Source organism: Exserohilum turcica, assembly GCF_000359705.1.
Source record: "Exserohilum turcica Et28A unplaced genomic scaffold SETTUscaffold_22, whole genome shotgun sequence".
Lineage (NCBI taxonomy): Eukaryota > Fungi > Ascomycota > Dothideomycetes > Pleosporales > Pleosporaceae > Exserohilum > Exserohilum turcicum.
This window is the reverse complement of record NW_007360048.1, coordinates 175,005-187,632: the sequence shown is the minus strand read 5'-3', so window position 1 is coordinate 187,632 and position 12,628 is coordinate 175,005. Positions and strand designations below refer to the sequence as shown.

The 12,628-nt window shown below is 53.3% G+C and overlaps 5 protein-coding genes across 5 annotated transcripts; 3 read left to right on the top strand and 2 right to left on the bottom strand.

Annotated features, from left to right (window-relative positions):
- Positions 1–460: 460 nt before the first annotated feature.
- On the bottom strand, positions 461–1,601 carry SETTUDRAFT_169415 (uncharacterized protein). The gene is made up of 2 exons (XM_008028132.1): positions 1,342–1,601; positions 461–1,273 (listed from the first exon to the last, which is right to left on the bottom strand). Exons 1-2 carry the CDS (start codon positions 1,574–1,576, stop codon positions 702–704), a joined length of 807 nt encoding a protein of 268 aa, XP_008026323.1. The 5' UTR covers positions 1,577–1,601; the 3' UTR covers positions 461–701.
- A 542-nt stretch (positions 1,602–2,143) lies between these two features.
- On the top strand, positions 2,144–4,071 carry SETTUDRAFT_169414 (uncharacterized protein). Its single transcript, XM_008028131.1, has 3 exons — positions 2,144–2,406; positions 2,460–3,261; positions 3,319–4,071. Exons 1-3 carry the CDS (start codon positions 2,200–2,202, stop codon positions 3,690–3,692), a joined length of 1,383 nt encoding a protein of 460 aa, XP_008026322.1. The 5' UTR covers positions 2,144–2,199; the 3' UTR covers positions 3,693–4,071.
- SETTUDRAFT_28732 (uncharacterized protein) lies at positions 4,071–4,651 on the bottom strand (the record flags this gene model as incomplete). Its single annotated transcript, XM_008028070.1, has 3 exons — positions 4,071–4,277; positions 4,378–4,578; positions 4,628–4,651. 3 exons carry the CDS (start codon positions 4,649–4,651, stop codon positions 4,071–4,073), a joined length of 432 nt encoding a protein of 143 aa, XP_008026261.1.
- Positions 4,652–6,078: 1,427 nt separating this feature from the next.
- On the top strand, positions 6,079–8,051 carry SETTUDRAFT_161533 (uncharacterized protein; the record flags this gene model as incomplete). Its single annotated transcript, XM_008028130.1, has 4 exons — positions 6,079–6,257; positions 6,399–6,588; positions 6,671–7,093; positions 7,140–8,051. 4 exons carry the CDS (start codon positions 6,079–6,081, stop codon positions 8,049–8,051), a joined length of 1,704 nt encoding a protein of 567 aa, XP_008026321.1.
- A 1,521-nt stretch (positions 8,052–9,572) lies between these two features.
- On the top strand, positions 9,573–10,145 carry SETTUDRAFT_110679 (uncharacterized protein; the record flags this gene model as incomplete). The annotated part of the gene is made up of 2 exons (XM_008028129.1): positions 9,573–9,679; positions 9,731–10,145. 2 exons carry the CDS (start codon positions 9,573–9,575, stop codon positions 10,143–10,145), a joined length of 522 nt encoding a protein of 173 aa, XP_008026320.1.
- Between the last annotated feature and the right edge of the window lie 2,483 nt (positions 10,146–12,628).

Sequence of the window (12,628 nt, the reverse complement as noted above, 5' to 3'; positions counted from 1 at the left end):
TTTTCTCTCTCTTTCTCTCTTTCTCCCTCTTTCTCTCTTTCTCCCCCTCTCTCTTTTTTTTCGCTTGGAGTTTGGGGTTTGGAGGTTGGACGTCATGTCGAGAACCAACGAGGTAGTTTTCATGCGTCTTTTTTTAGTACGTCGTCATATCTGGTATGCGTGAAGCGAAATAAAGTGTAAATGCTTTCTTCGTATTCAACCATGTGTAAACGTTTCAAATTACATAATTTACCAGAGTATTCTAGTGTTCTAGAAAGGTAAGAAGAAAAAAACAGGGGGGGGGGTGACTGGCGTGATGCAAGATGGAGCGATAGATTGGATATATATATTGAGCATGTTGGCAAGATATGTAGGTAGCTTGAAGAGGTAGGAGAATGATTCACATGTAAATTTGGGTTTGGAGGCTGTATGTGAGATTTTACTTTGTGCTTGAATCATGTGTAAATTTAATCATGTTTGTGAGGGTTCTAACAACTGCTTGGTGGAATTGCTATCTAACTTCTTCTTCTTCTTCTTCTTCTTCTTCTAGACACAAGTCTAACCAACTAGCGTACGTCTAAGTATAACGGTCCGCTCTATGCAAATATTGTAGCCTTGTAGATGTAGTCAAAAGGACTCGCCCAAATACAGTAGTGGCTATCGAGGAAATGGACAGGCCAACATGTTCAATACTCCGACACGTCCCAGTTTCCCTGCCCATCCTACTCTTGAACCTTCTCCGATTTCCACAGCATCCATGCAAAAACAGCCATGAGCTTGAGTGCAGCTGCAGTCCACAGAGAGCCAGCGAGGCCTACGCTGCTATGCGCAAACAATCCGCCGGCACATGCGCCGATGAGCAGGGCGAGCGGCGCACCCAGTCTGCGATTGCGCTCGACGTTGGACATGTTGAAGAGGTCCGGGTCGGAAAACAAGTCGCAGTAATTGCTGGTCAGGACGACGCTAGTTAGGCCATTGTACTTCAAGGCGCGCGACGTGACGGCCTGGCCGCTGGACTGGAAGGCGACCGAGGCAAGAGGCACAAGAACCTGCCAGTGCAGGCCGTCGTTTGCATTCTCGCCAAAGGTTGCAATGGTTGCTGCGACAACAATGAGCATCATTTGGAACGTATATGACGCAATCAGGACCCATCGCTTGGCCGGCGAAAAGTAGCGATGGAAGCGTGCGAAGCAGAAGGAGCCCAGACAAAAAGCAGCAATTGAGGTGCCTGCTTTGATCCAGCGGACGCCCTCTGACGGCGCGACGAGGCCCAGGCCGAGATAGACGGTGTTGCCTGTCGTTCTGGATGAGCTTTTCCGGGTCGAACGAGGTGAGGAATGGGCGACGACGACAATTACTCACCCGTCTGCATGCTCACAAAGGAGCCCCAGATGAAGACAGCAGAGCTGTCGAGCAGGCCTGTAATGGCATAACACAGGATCAAGACGACGTCGGCCCAGTTCCTGTTGACATTGCTCTGCAGGTAGCGCCTTGCTCGATGCACAGAGCCCACGGCCGACTTTCCGCCGGCGGGCCCATCTCGGCCGAGAAGAGGCGTTTCCTCGTCTGGGGCGCTGCGTGTGGCGTCTGCACTCATGGTCAACGGGGCGCGGGCGAGGGGGACAGGAGAGGGGGAAGTGGATCGATGCACCCCCTTGACAGGTTGCCTTCGGGGGGGGGCTGGTAGTTATTGTGTTTCGAGTGACGCGGGCTCAACAGGTTTTGCAGGTTGCAGGCCTTGCTGGCGGCAGCGTCAAGCCGGATGATGCGGCGGGTTGCAGCGATGCAGATCCCCACGACTCAAGCTTCGGTCAAGCTTCAGGCGCAGAGGCCGGCAATTGCAGGATAGCCTAGGCGGTGGGCTGTGGCTGAGGGTAGCGACCTTCCTGTTGCGAGGCGCGGATGGTTCTGGCCATGGCGGAGCGGTGCAGGTACAGGATGCTGGGTGCGGGGGATGCGTGGTGGGCGGGCTTGGAGACGTGGAAAAACGACGAGACTGGGGCGCCAAGGCTGCGGCATGGTGATGAGTGATGGTTAGTCGCAGAGCAAGCCTCAACCGTGGTGAGCTGTGCATGCCGTCATCGGAAATCGGCATTGGGCGACGCGCAAGCCGGCCGCCAGTATGAAAAGGACGGCCTTGCCCGCCTGCAAAAGCTGGCGACTCGGCCATCCTTTCTCCAGCCTGGGCGACTGGGAACCGTTACGCGAGAGGCATTGTACATGATGCATCTTTCATCATTGCTAGTTGCGCTTAGCGTCTGTGGCGGTGCTGTTGCCGCGCCACTGGAACAACAAGCACCACTCGTCGCCAGTGCACAGCACCACGCTGGGCCGCACAAGGTCGCCAACCCGTACAGGCCCGGTGCAGACGACCCCTACGACAGGAAGGTTGACTCTCAGGGCGACAAGCTGCAGCCATTGCCCTACGTGCGTGTTCCTGTTCTGCCCATGGCATCAAGCAACACTGACAACCTGTGCAGCGAAACGGCGACGGCGCCAGCGTCCTGGGTCCTCGCAATCGCGCCCGCGAACGCCAGAACCCAGATCTCGTGCGCCCGCCTAGCACCGACCATGGCGCCATCCCCAACATGCGCTGGTCCTTTGCCGACTCGCACATGCGCATCGAGGAGGGCGGCTGGACACGTGAGACGACTGTCCGCGAGCTGGGCACCAGCAAGGAGCTAGCCGGCGTCAACATGCGCCTCGAAGAGGGCGTCATCCGCGAACTCCACTGGCACAAGGAAGCCGAGTGGGCCTATGTGCTCGAAGGCAAAGTCCGCATCACCGCGCTCGACACCGAGGGCGGCAGCTTTGTCGACGACCTCGAAAAGGGCGATCTATGGTACTTCCCCTCGGGCCACCCCCACTCGCTGCAGGGCCTAAGTCCAAACGGCACCGAGTTTCTGCTTGTCTTTGACGACGGCAACTTCTCCGAAGACTCGACCTTCCTGCTCACCGACTGGATGAGGCTGACGCCCAAGTCGGTGCTTGGCGAGAACTTCCGCGTCGCTCCCGAAGTCTTCAAGGCGATTCCCGACAAGGAAAAGTACATTTTCCAGGGCTCCGAGCCAAAGTCCATCGACAAGGAGGTGCCGAGCGACAGCAAGGGCTACAAGAAGTCGAAGCTCCAGTTCACCCACAAGATGCTTGCGCAGGAGCCTCTCAACACAACCGGTGGCCAAGTCCGCATCACAGACTCGACCAACTTTCCCATATCCAAGACGGTGGCTGCAGCCCATCTGAGGATCCAACCGGGTGCGATTCGCGAAATGCACTGGCATCGTAAGTCAATTCCACAAGATTCACTAATAGTGCAACCCCAACTAACTCATGTACCAGCCAACGCAGACGAGTGGTCCTTCTTCATCGCTGGCCGCGCGCGTGTCACCATCTTCGCTGCCAAAGGCACAGCCCGTACCTTTGACTTCCAGGCTGGCGATGTGGGCGTCATCCCGCGCAACATGGGCCACTTCATTGAGAATCTGTCTGACGAGGAAGACGTCGAGGTGCTGGAAATCTTCCGCGCCGACAAGTTCCAGGACTTTAGCTTGTTCCAGTGGCTGGGCGAAACCCCCCAGCGACTCGTCCGCGAGCACTTGTTTGAGAGCAGCCCCAAGGAGGCGGCGGAATTCGAAAAGGCGATTCGCGATGCCGAGCGCGATCCTATCAAGGACGTTGAGCTTGAGGAGGAGGAAGAGAAGGAGGAGCTGTAAAGGGAGTTGGGGTCGGATATCGTGGGAGAGAGGATTTTGAGGATAATACTGGAATGCGCTGATACACTGTTGTACTGTCTGATTATGCAAGGCGATGTGTTTAAGCTTTGTCTCTTGCAGTGATGATTTGTGAGGTGGTGTCGAAACGAGTGAGATGGGCGTCTGTGTGTTTAGGTAAATTCATCAAGACGGACTCAGGTCATGCACGCTTCGAGGCCGCTCTGACTGGTACCGAGCTAGCCCACCTAGGCATAGCCATAGTCTACTCACTTACCTTGCAGTCGCTGCCGTGCCGAATGTGGCATGAGCAAGCGGGTGAGCGGGTAAGCTTATGGTCAGATTTAGCGCATCCGTTCCCAACCATCTGCTATGCTATTCTTACTGCACAGGGAGGGCCATGCCCATGATGGTTTTGCCGAGATTGTCTGTACCATGGTCATCTGGTTGTGCGGATATGGCGTCACTTGGATATGCGGCAGCTGCGGTGTCAGTCCATGACGGCGCGCTCAGCATGAACCAGGCAACGTGGGCATTCTTCTGCTTCTTCTCCAACGTCAAGGTTGGCCTGGCGGCACGACGGCCACTCTAAGGGCGCATTGGTGTCAGATCAAACTACTTGCCAGGCCAGAACGTTGGTACCAGAATAACAATATGGTTTGATTGGAAACGTCCCCTGTGGGCGTACGGGATCCTTGGCAACACCAGGTCCGGCCCGCGTCTGTTCTGGCAGATGACTAGCCATGTCACAGCCTCCACCGACAGGCGGTATCCCTGATTGCGGAACGGACGACTGGATGCGCATTTCCGCATTGGTGCGACCTTTTCCGAGTAGGGCATAAGCCGGACGGCCTTGGTCTTCCTGTCCAGCGCCGGCTTCACACTGGAGCTACACTCGTTGTTTGTGGGTCCTTGTACTACTTACCAAAAGCCTATACAACAGAAACGTTTGCTCCAGACATTGCCCCCTTCTCGACGCGCAAGCTCCCCATGCGCGGTGCGCTCGAGTCGCACAGCCCCCGAGCTCGCGTGATTGTGCAAGTAGGTTTCGGCCAAAGATGACGACTGTGCTGGCGTCACGGTGCAATCGGTACTTATACTAACACCTTTGCGCCGACATACTGCCTACACTCAGCCCCCTGGCTGCTGGTCGATAACAAAATGGCCATGCAAGAACCAAAGCCGGTGGGTCTAGGGGTTGCGCCGGAAAGTCTTCGGGAAGTCTTCCAAGGGGGGGCACTTGATCTGCGCATGCGGACCCGCCGTTGAAAGCTTGGGTTATTCCGAGACAGCTGTTTGATGTGCAGGCCGATAATAGATAATGCCAGAGGCGAATACGCGTGGCGCACCCATGTGGAGAGGTTGATTAGCCGCATGGGGATTGCTACGCAATACGACCTAGGTGCAGCTCGTTTGCGAATACGCGGGCGAGAGGACAGATAAGCGGCATGGGGCTCCGTCGCATTCGCATGGCAGGAGGTGGCGAGGGGTGGGCAGCGTCGCTAGTGGTGGCGTTGGGCAGGCAGCGTGGCGGGCGTTCTGGCGCGGGCGGTTTGAGTCGCGTTGTGGTGATGGCTCTGCGGGTGTTGGGTCTGATGCGGGCGTGTCTGTGTGGAGAGGAGAGGAGAGGAGGGCCGACTGCCCTCGCCGGCTCCGGCGCGCGCGATCCAGACCCTGAGACGCCAACCACAACAGTCGTTTGTTGCGGGGTGACGCGATTGTCCCGTCTCAGGGTCCAGCGAAAAAAGGGTCCAAGGCACTGGCAGTGGTGCACGCTGTGGAGCCTCGCTGGCGCTAGCCCCGATGCGGCGCGCGCGCGCTTGGCAGTGAATTCACCTAGGCCGGGTGGGCGCGCGCCGGCACGCCGCCCAGGCACTTGGCAGCCAATCTTGTTGCTTGCACCTGCCTAGAAGAGGCCCGTTCGTTGCGCGGAAAGAGGGTGTGCACATGCACGCTGTGCCTTGTCGTGCCCGCCGTGGCTTTCTCTATCGTGTGCCGCCAACATTGCGGCCAACTGGCCCCCGACACAGTCCAATGGGCCCGTCGCCCACACGCCTTGACACGCTTGGCCCGGCCCACACGGCGGCACGTTGGACGTCTCCTTTGCTGCTGTTTCAGTAGCCGGCACATGGCGCGCGCCCGCGTACGTATGCCTGCCTCGAGCGTGACGTACCGAGACTGCGCCCCCTATGGGTGGAAAGGCTCCAGAAGCTGGCAGGGCCGCGATCCGTGCACACGGCGGGGGCGACGGCAGCGCTCCCTAAACCTGCTCGCTTTCTCCTGGCACGCCCGTCGACGATAAGTTGCCGTCCTGGTATATATGCTGCTGTCCCGCGAATTAGCACACGCCGACTCCCACTTACCCTTCTCACCCAGCCATATCGACCACATGTCTCGCCACAGGACCATGGACCCTGCGCAAATCAAGCGCCAGATCGCCCAGGGCGAGCCCATTGTCATCCATGAGGGCTACGCCTTGAACCTCGCAGAATGGATCGACAGGCATCCGGGCGGCCGTCTCGCCATCCTGCACATGGTGGGCCGAGACGCGACCGACGAAATCAACATGTATGCAGCCCGGGGGACGTCTATATAACCTTTGTGGCTCTGCCGGTTAGGGCAAAGTCCGGCGATCCGGTTGTACCAGGCTACCGGAAGACAGCGGAACGGTGGTGTGTGTGTAAGCAACCCAGACTGACCCTATGCCAGTTACCATTCCACCAAGGCCCTGCTCATGATGACAAAGCACCGCGTCGGCCGCGTGCAGTTACCATGGGCCAACCTCGAGCCGCCAATCAGGTCGCCCGACTACTACAAGAACCTCGACGAGAAGAAGCGATTGGGCGCCGCGAGTGAAATCGTGAAGCAGCGACGCGGCAAAAGCGTCGACCTGGGATCTGTGCGTCTGCCCCACACAACCTCTTGTTGCCGCCAGCATGGCTGCATGCTGCCATATCGGGCATGGCTGACTTGGAACAAAGGCCGCCGCTATCATCAGCAAAAAGTTGATCGGGAAACCAGACTCGTGTGTATACCGATCCAGCAGCAGACCCGCAATCGATTCGGAGAAGCTCCCGCTCGTCGACGAGGATGCCCAGGCCTTCACCATCACTGCGGCAGAGGAGAAGAGGAGACACCGCGAGCAATACGCCATCGAGCAAGAAACGCACGAGATACAGCAGGGCATTCGCGAGAACCCTTCGCTCGACGTCGAGACGCAAAAGGCCATAATACAAGACTACCGCGCGCTGCATCAACAGATCAAGGATGAGGGCCTCTACCAATGTCGCTACTCCGAATACGCCAAAGAGTCGATACGATATGCATGTCTCTTTGCCGCCTTTGCCACCCTCCTGTACATCAAGTGGTACCTCACATCAGCCATCTTCCTCGGCTTGTTCTGGGTATGTCTCATAGTGATTCCATCGTACAAACGCTAATCTACCGCAGCAACAAATCATGTTCACAGCGCACGACGCCGGACACCGCGGCATAACAGGAAATTTCATCACCGACACGCTCATCGGCGCCTTCATCGCAGACTTTTGCTGCGGCCTCAGCATCGGCTGGTGGAAATCCAGCCACAACGTGCACCACCTCATCACCAACATGCCCGAGCACGACCCAGATATCCAGAACATTCCCTTGTTCTCCACATCGCCCACCTACATGAAGTCGATCCTTTCGTCCTTTTACAACTTCCAGTTTGTCTGGGATGCCGCGTGCGACGTCATCGTTCCCTACCAAAAGTACCTCTACTACCCCGTCATGGCCCTGGCGAGATTCAACCTGTACTTCCTGAGCTGGCTGCACCTGTGCTCGCCTCGCGCCGCGCAGCTAGGCGCCGCCTGGTGGACGCGCCCCGTCGAGATCGTCTTCATGTGCTGCTACTGGTATCTCTTCGGTTACCTCCTTGTGTGGGTGACGCTGCCCACCTGGCCGATTCGCATTGGCTTTGTCCTGATTTCGCACCTCGTCACCATGGTGCTGCACGTGCAAATTACCCTGTCCCACTGGGGCATGCCGACGTCTGATCTCGGGCCTACCGAGTCGTTTCCCCAGCGCCAGATGCGCACCACCATGGACGTCGACTGCCCGCCGTGGCTCGACTGGTTCCACGGCGGTCTGCAGTTCCAGGCTGTGCACCACCTTTTCCCCCGTGTTCCGCGCCACAACCTCCGCAGAGGCCAGGAACTGGTTCGCGAGTTTTCGTCAAAAACAGGTGTCAAGTATCATTGCTATGGCTTCGTCGAGGGCAACAAGGTCGTCATTAGCCGCTTGGAGCAGATCTCGCAGATGGTCAAGATCATGATTGATTGCCAGAACCACATGGCTGAGACGGGCGAGAGCGGATTGCATTGATCAAGATCTCGCATTTGCGAGCAAAAAAGCTGTTTCATCTCATTCATTTTTTTTCACATTCGAGCGGCAATTTCTCAAAAGGATGGGGGGGGTGGGTTCTTTGCATCCAGTGCCTGTTTTTTTGTAATTGCATGAAGCGTAGATTTGGAGATATCCACTATGCTATGAAGATTATACGCCATACTTGCGTCTTTTACCTTGTCAGTGTTTGGGGAGTTGCATGTCGCATGGTAGAACTTGGCGTACTTCTCATTCGCTATACATCCACGTGTCAATCATTGAGCATTGGTCAATTCCTCACTCACCCAGCCCGGACGCATGTTTGACAAGACTACCACTGCCATTTCAGGAATAGAAAAGCATCTTTCAGAACTTGTATTTCCACTAAACACTTCTACTCAATTGACCGCCTCTCTATGATATCGGTATTTAAAATCATGGCTTCAGTTACACCTTACAGCGAAGCGCTGACGCTGACTTGTAAAATCTGAAGTTTACTACAGCAGCATTTGACCTCTACAACAGTCATCTCACTCTACTCTACTCGACACACACACACAGAATACACAATAGGAAATCAGTCTGGAAGAGCACATAGTCCGATCTATTACACCATATACAGAGCGTCCAAGATGCCCAGGAAATTGAGTGGGGTCCCAATCCGGAGCTATTGGTGCATGGTGGCAAAGGCTGGGCGTTTTTTACGCGTGTATGCAACTATCACAATGCACCGTCTGGATCATTTGCTAACTTCAAGGGCCGATGTCAAACAAAAAAATAAAACTTGCTGATTGCGGTAACGGTCGATGCAAAATTGACTAGGGCAGACTGCTGGTTCGCTCAGGAGGCGGGCACAATGATGGTCTATCGGTGGTACCTGCGTTAGTTTTGGAAATATCTTCGGCGCCTCCGCGCTGACGCTTCACTCGGCATTTACCTACTTACTGGTGTTATCAGTGCCATATCTATCTACGTCGGATGTGCTCTGACTGCATTCGCCCTGCCACACCTTTAAACATCAGCACTGCGAAATACGCAGCAGCGTTCTTGGTGAGCTAATCCCGCCTCATTACTCGACCAGATCCTTTCGAAAATACGGTGCGTTTTCCACTTTCATCCAGACCTACTCCACCACATCCCCCCGCCAAGCATCGACGCCGCCCCCAACCGGCTCTGCCACGGGGCTCCCACGTCACAATCGGGCAAAGCCCGCCTATCCAGCGTAGTCTTCCGCCAGTCACGAGCGCCATGGAGCAAGTTTTCTACAGTTTTACCGGGACTTGAGTACCGCAATGTCCTTCGCCAAGGCAATCCGCCGCCTTGGCTCTGCGCCCAGACATGTAAGTGTATACTACCTGGCGGCGAGGCTATAAAACTTTCAATCCATACTAATTGCATTGTTTCTTCGTTCCTTACTGCCTTGTATAAGACGATTCTATTTGAGTTGTTCAAGATAATCGTTCGTTACCGGCGGAAACTTCATCTCGACAAGACACATCCTGTCACTACCATCTATCCAACATGAAGGTCTCAGTAACCCTTCTCTTTGCTGTAGCTGCAGCTGTTATGGCCCAAGACACTGTCTCCGTGACTGCTGGTGGCGACTGTGAGCCTCACGGCGACCACTGGTAAGCAGATTCCCAGCACGCAATTTATGACGAGAAAACTAAGTGGAAAAGGCACTGTGCTCCTGGTGTCGCTGAACCCACCACCCCCCCTACTCCCCAGCAGCTCGCCAGCCACTCTGCTGAGGAAGCCGCCGAGGATGCTACTACCGCCACGGTCATTTCTTCCGGAACGGCTCTCATTACTCCCTCGCCTTCGGCTCACGACCACGATGATGACGACCATGACCACGACCACAAGGCTACTGCCAGCACTTGCGAGCCCCACGGCGACCACTGGCACTGCCCTGCTGGTGTCGCGGAGCCCACTACTCCTCCCCCTGCTATAGCTGTCTCTGGCACTGCCACCGTCACCTCAGCTCGCAGCCCATCTGGCAGCCCAACGCCCCAACAGACTGGAAACACTGCCGCCCACATGGGTGCTAGCTCTTTTGCTGCTCTCCTTGGTGCCATCGCTTACTTCATGTAAGCTGTTCAGCAATACATTAGTGTATTTTTCTTTTCTGCCTCGCTGGATCACATGCGATTCCACCCTGAGAGTGGGCTTTTGCGGTACTGTGAATTAGGCTGGTTGTCGATTTTGGTAGCCGTCTTGTATATAGATTATGATAATTCATTGTACGAATGTATCCCATCTTCGTCGCCAGGTTGGTCTACGGACTGAGGGTGAGAATTCAAAGCTGTCGGGTAACGCTGAATTTGTTGAGTGGGGATAGTTTCAAGTATCGCATTGAACGTCCCGGCTTAAACCTTCCTAGGTAGTACAAGGACGGGCGAAGCCAAGGGCTCACAGCCGTTGCTCGCTGCCGATTATGTTTTACTCAGTTGTGTGTGTTCTATCTCCTGGCGTATTGTTTACATTGGCAGTTTTACACTTCCTGCATATCCTGTATATAGCCTATAATGTAGATTTCTCTTTGTGTAACTTTGGCACTTGGTAGACTTACTGTAGTTCGTCTACCTTGAGAACCTCAAGTGTACTAAGTAGTCATATCGCATCTCTGAGCTAGCTCGGTGCGTTCAGATGCAATACACACATAACAGCCTGCAGTCCCAACAACATGCACAAAAAAAAATTGCACAGGCGTTAGAAACCTAAATGAGATAAAATTTTTATACTTGACGTGTTGAGACTGAGTCAGCAAAGCGGGTCTTGATTAAATATAGAAGCTTAATGTATACTATGTATGTAGCAACACCACAAGCCGTACATGTATCGCAGCAAATAGAGGCACATACGCACACACACACACACACACACATTGCTGTCCTTGGACATACATCTCCTTTGCAAATAGCGATACTTGCAATGAGATTCTGCACTGCCGTTGCCGCCGTTATCGCTGCCACAGCGACTTGTGTCGCCGCTGCTGCTGTAGCTGCACCAGATGCCATTGTCTTGCCCAGAGACTGTTCGGCGCGCTGCAGAATAGCATATGATAGGATCAGAGGCGTTCAATACGGTACGCTGTTCGATTGCGACGGCAATTACCTTGCGTCGTGCACCGACACCGCTTGCAAGATTAGTACTTGCGTAGGTCATGGAAGGTGAGTTTTCTGCCATGGGCCTTGCTGCGCTGGAATGTGGTATTTGGTGGAGTATTTTTATTATTTTGCTAACACTTTGCGGTAGCTCTCATAATTAGTAGAGATGGAATTCATAGAGATATTCTTTCTCATGCAGAAATAAATCTTGTTTCTTCATTCTCATTCTGGATTCGATGTGCTAGAGTGTAGGGAGGGAGATGATATATATTCGTTCCTCTTGTGTCGTTCACTTGATCTTTTCTACGGTTTCTTTGTAGAAAGTGTTTTACTAGCTGTTGCTTGCGGTGATAGCTAGAACGCCGAACAACAAGACTATGGAATCATTGTCCTTTTTTTCACACCGATGGCTGGCATGATAATTGCTAGGCGCTCCTACATAGTATGTAGCGTAAGCTTATATTACAAGCTGTCACAGCATGGTCTCTAGCCGAGCCGAGCAGGTTAGAGAAGTAGGTTTTTTTCCTCTTCGAGATGAGGAAATTCACGCGCCGACCACTATAACACTACGTAGAAGGGTTTCCGTTACCTTTGCGGAAAGCATGACGAGGTCTCTTTTCTAGCATTATGCAGTTGATAGCATAAGCAGAGCGTGCTTATGATTTACTCCGAGTACTCAGGCTCGCAGCCGAGTATCCAGGCCAGCAGTGCTAAAGTATGTAGCTATCTCCACAACCATGTCGAAAGTGATTTGTGCCATCCACGTAACCTCCTACCAGCCCACTAGGCCATTCAATTTAGGCAACTGACTACGTCAACCCCTAGTCTCTATACTATACAAAAACTATAGATGTTTCCCTACACCGTTAGATGTGGATACAGTAGTACTTTACACAAGCATACAAGATAAGCACACACTAGCCACACACACATATATATACACATGTACACACACACATATATATATATACATATATATAAGTATATATATACAAACAAAAGCGTTGAAAAAGAAAATAGGTAGTTATAGTTCAAGTCATGTTGTCGTCGATATAAGAGATTGCAGTGGTTGTTTATTTTCTTCTTTTGCTAGTGTTCTAGGAAAGTATTTTGTATGCATATAGGCATGCTTTTATATATATGTATGTATATATGTATGTATGTATGTATATATGACTATATATATGTATATATATATGTGTAATGGGCGGGCCCAACGGGCCGAGCGTACGACTACTTACGCCATCCATAGCCAAAAAGGCAGTAACAAGACTTCAAGCTTCTTGAAGTCCAGGTAGTCGTATAGATATACTCGCTTAGAAGCTAAGCTGTACATACGTAGGCGTAGCCTCTTACAATATGTATGTATGTATGTATGTATGTATGTATGTATGTATGTATGTATGTATGTATGTATGTATATATAGTAGATAGGGTAAATAGTGAGTAAGTAATCACCTAGCAAAG

Bases quoted from the DNA above. Each gene is read 5' to 3' on its own strand.
- SETTUDRAFT_169415 (XM_008028132.1), bottom strand. From the start codon at position 1,576: ATGAGTGCAGACGCCACACGCAGCGCCCCAGACGAGGAAACGCCTCTT. The intron at 1,274-1,341 runs GTGAGTAATTGT...CCAGAACGACAG, and splicing joins CTTTGTGAGCATGCAGACGG to GCAACACCGTCTATCTCGGC.
- SETTUDRAFT_169414 (XM_008028131.1), top strand. From the start codon at position 2,200: ATGATGCATCTTTCATCATTGCTAGTTGCGCTTAGCGTCTGTGGCGGT. The intron at 2,407-2,459 runs GTGCGTGTTCCT...CAACCTGTGCAG, and splicing joins AGCTGCAGCCATTGCCCTAC to CGAAACGGCGACGGCGCCAG. The intron at 3,262-3,318 runs GTAAGTCAATTC...CTCATGTACCAG, and splicing joins TCGCGAAATGCACTGGCATC to CCAACGCAGACGAGTGGTCC.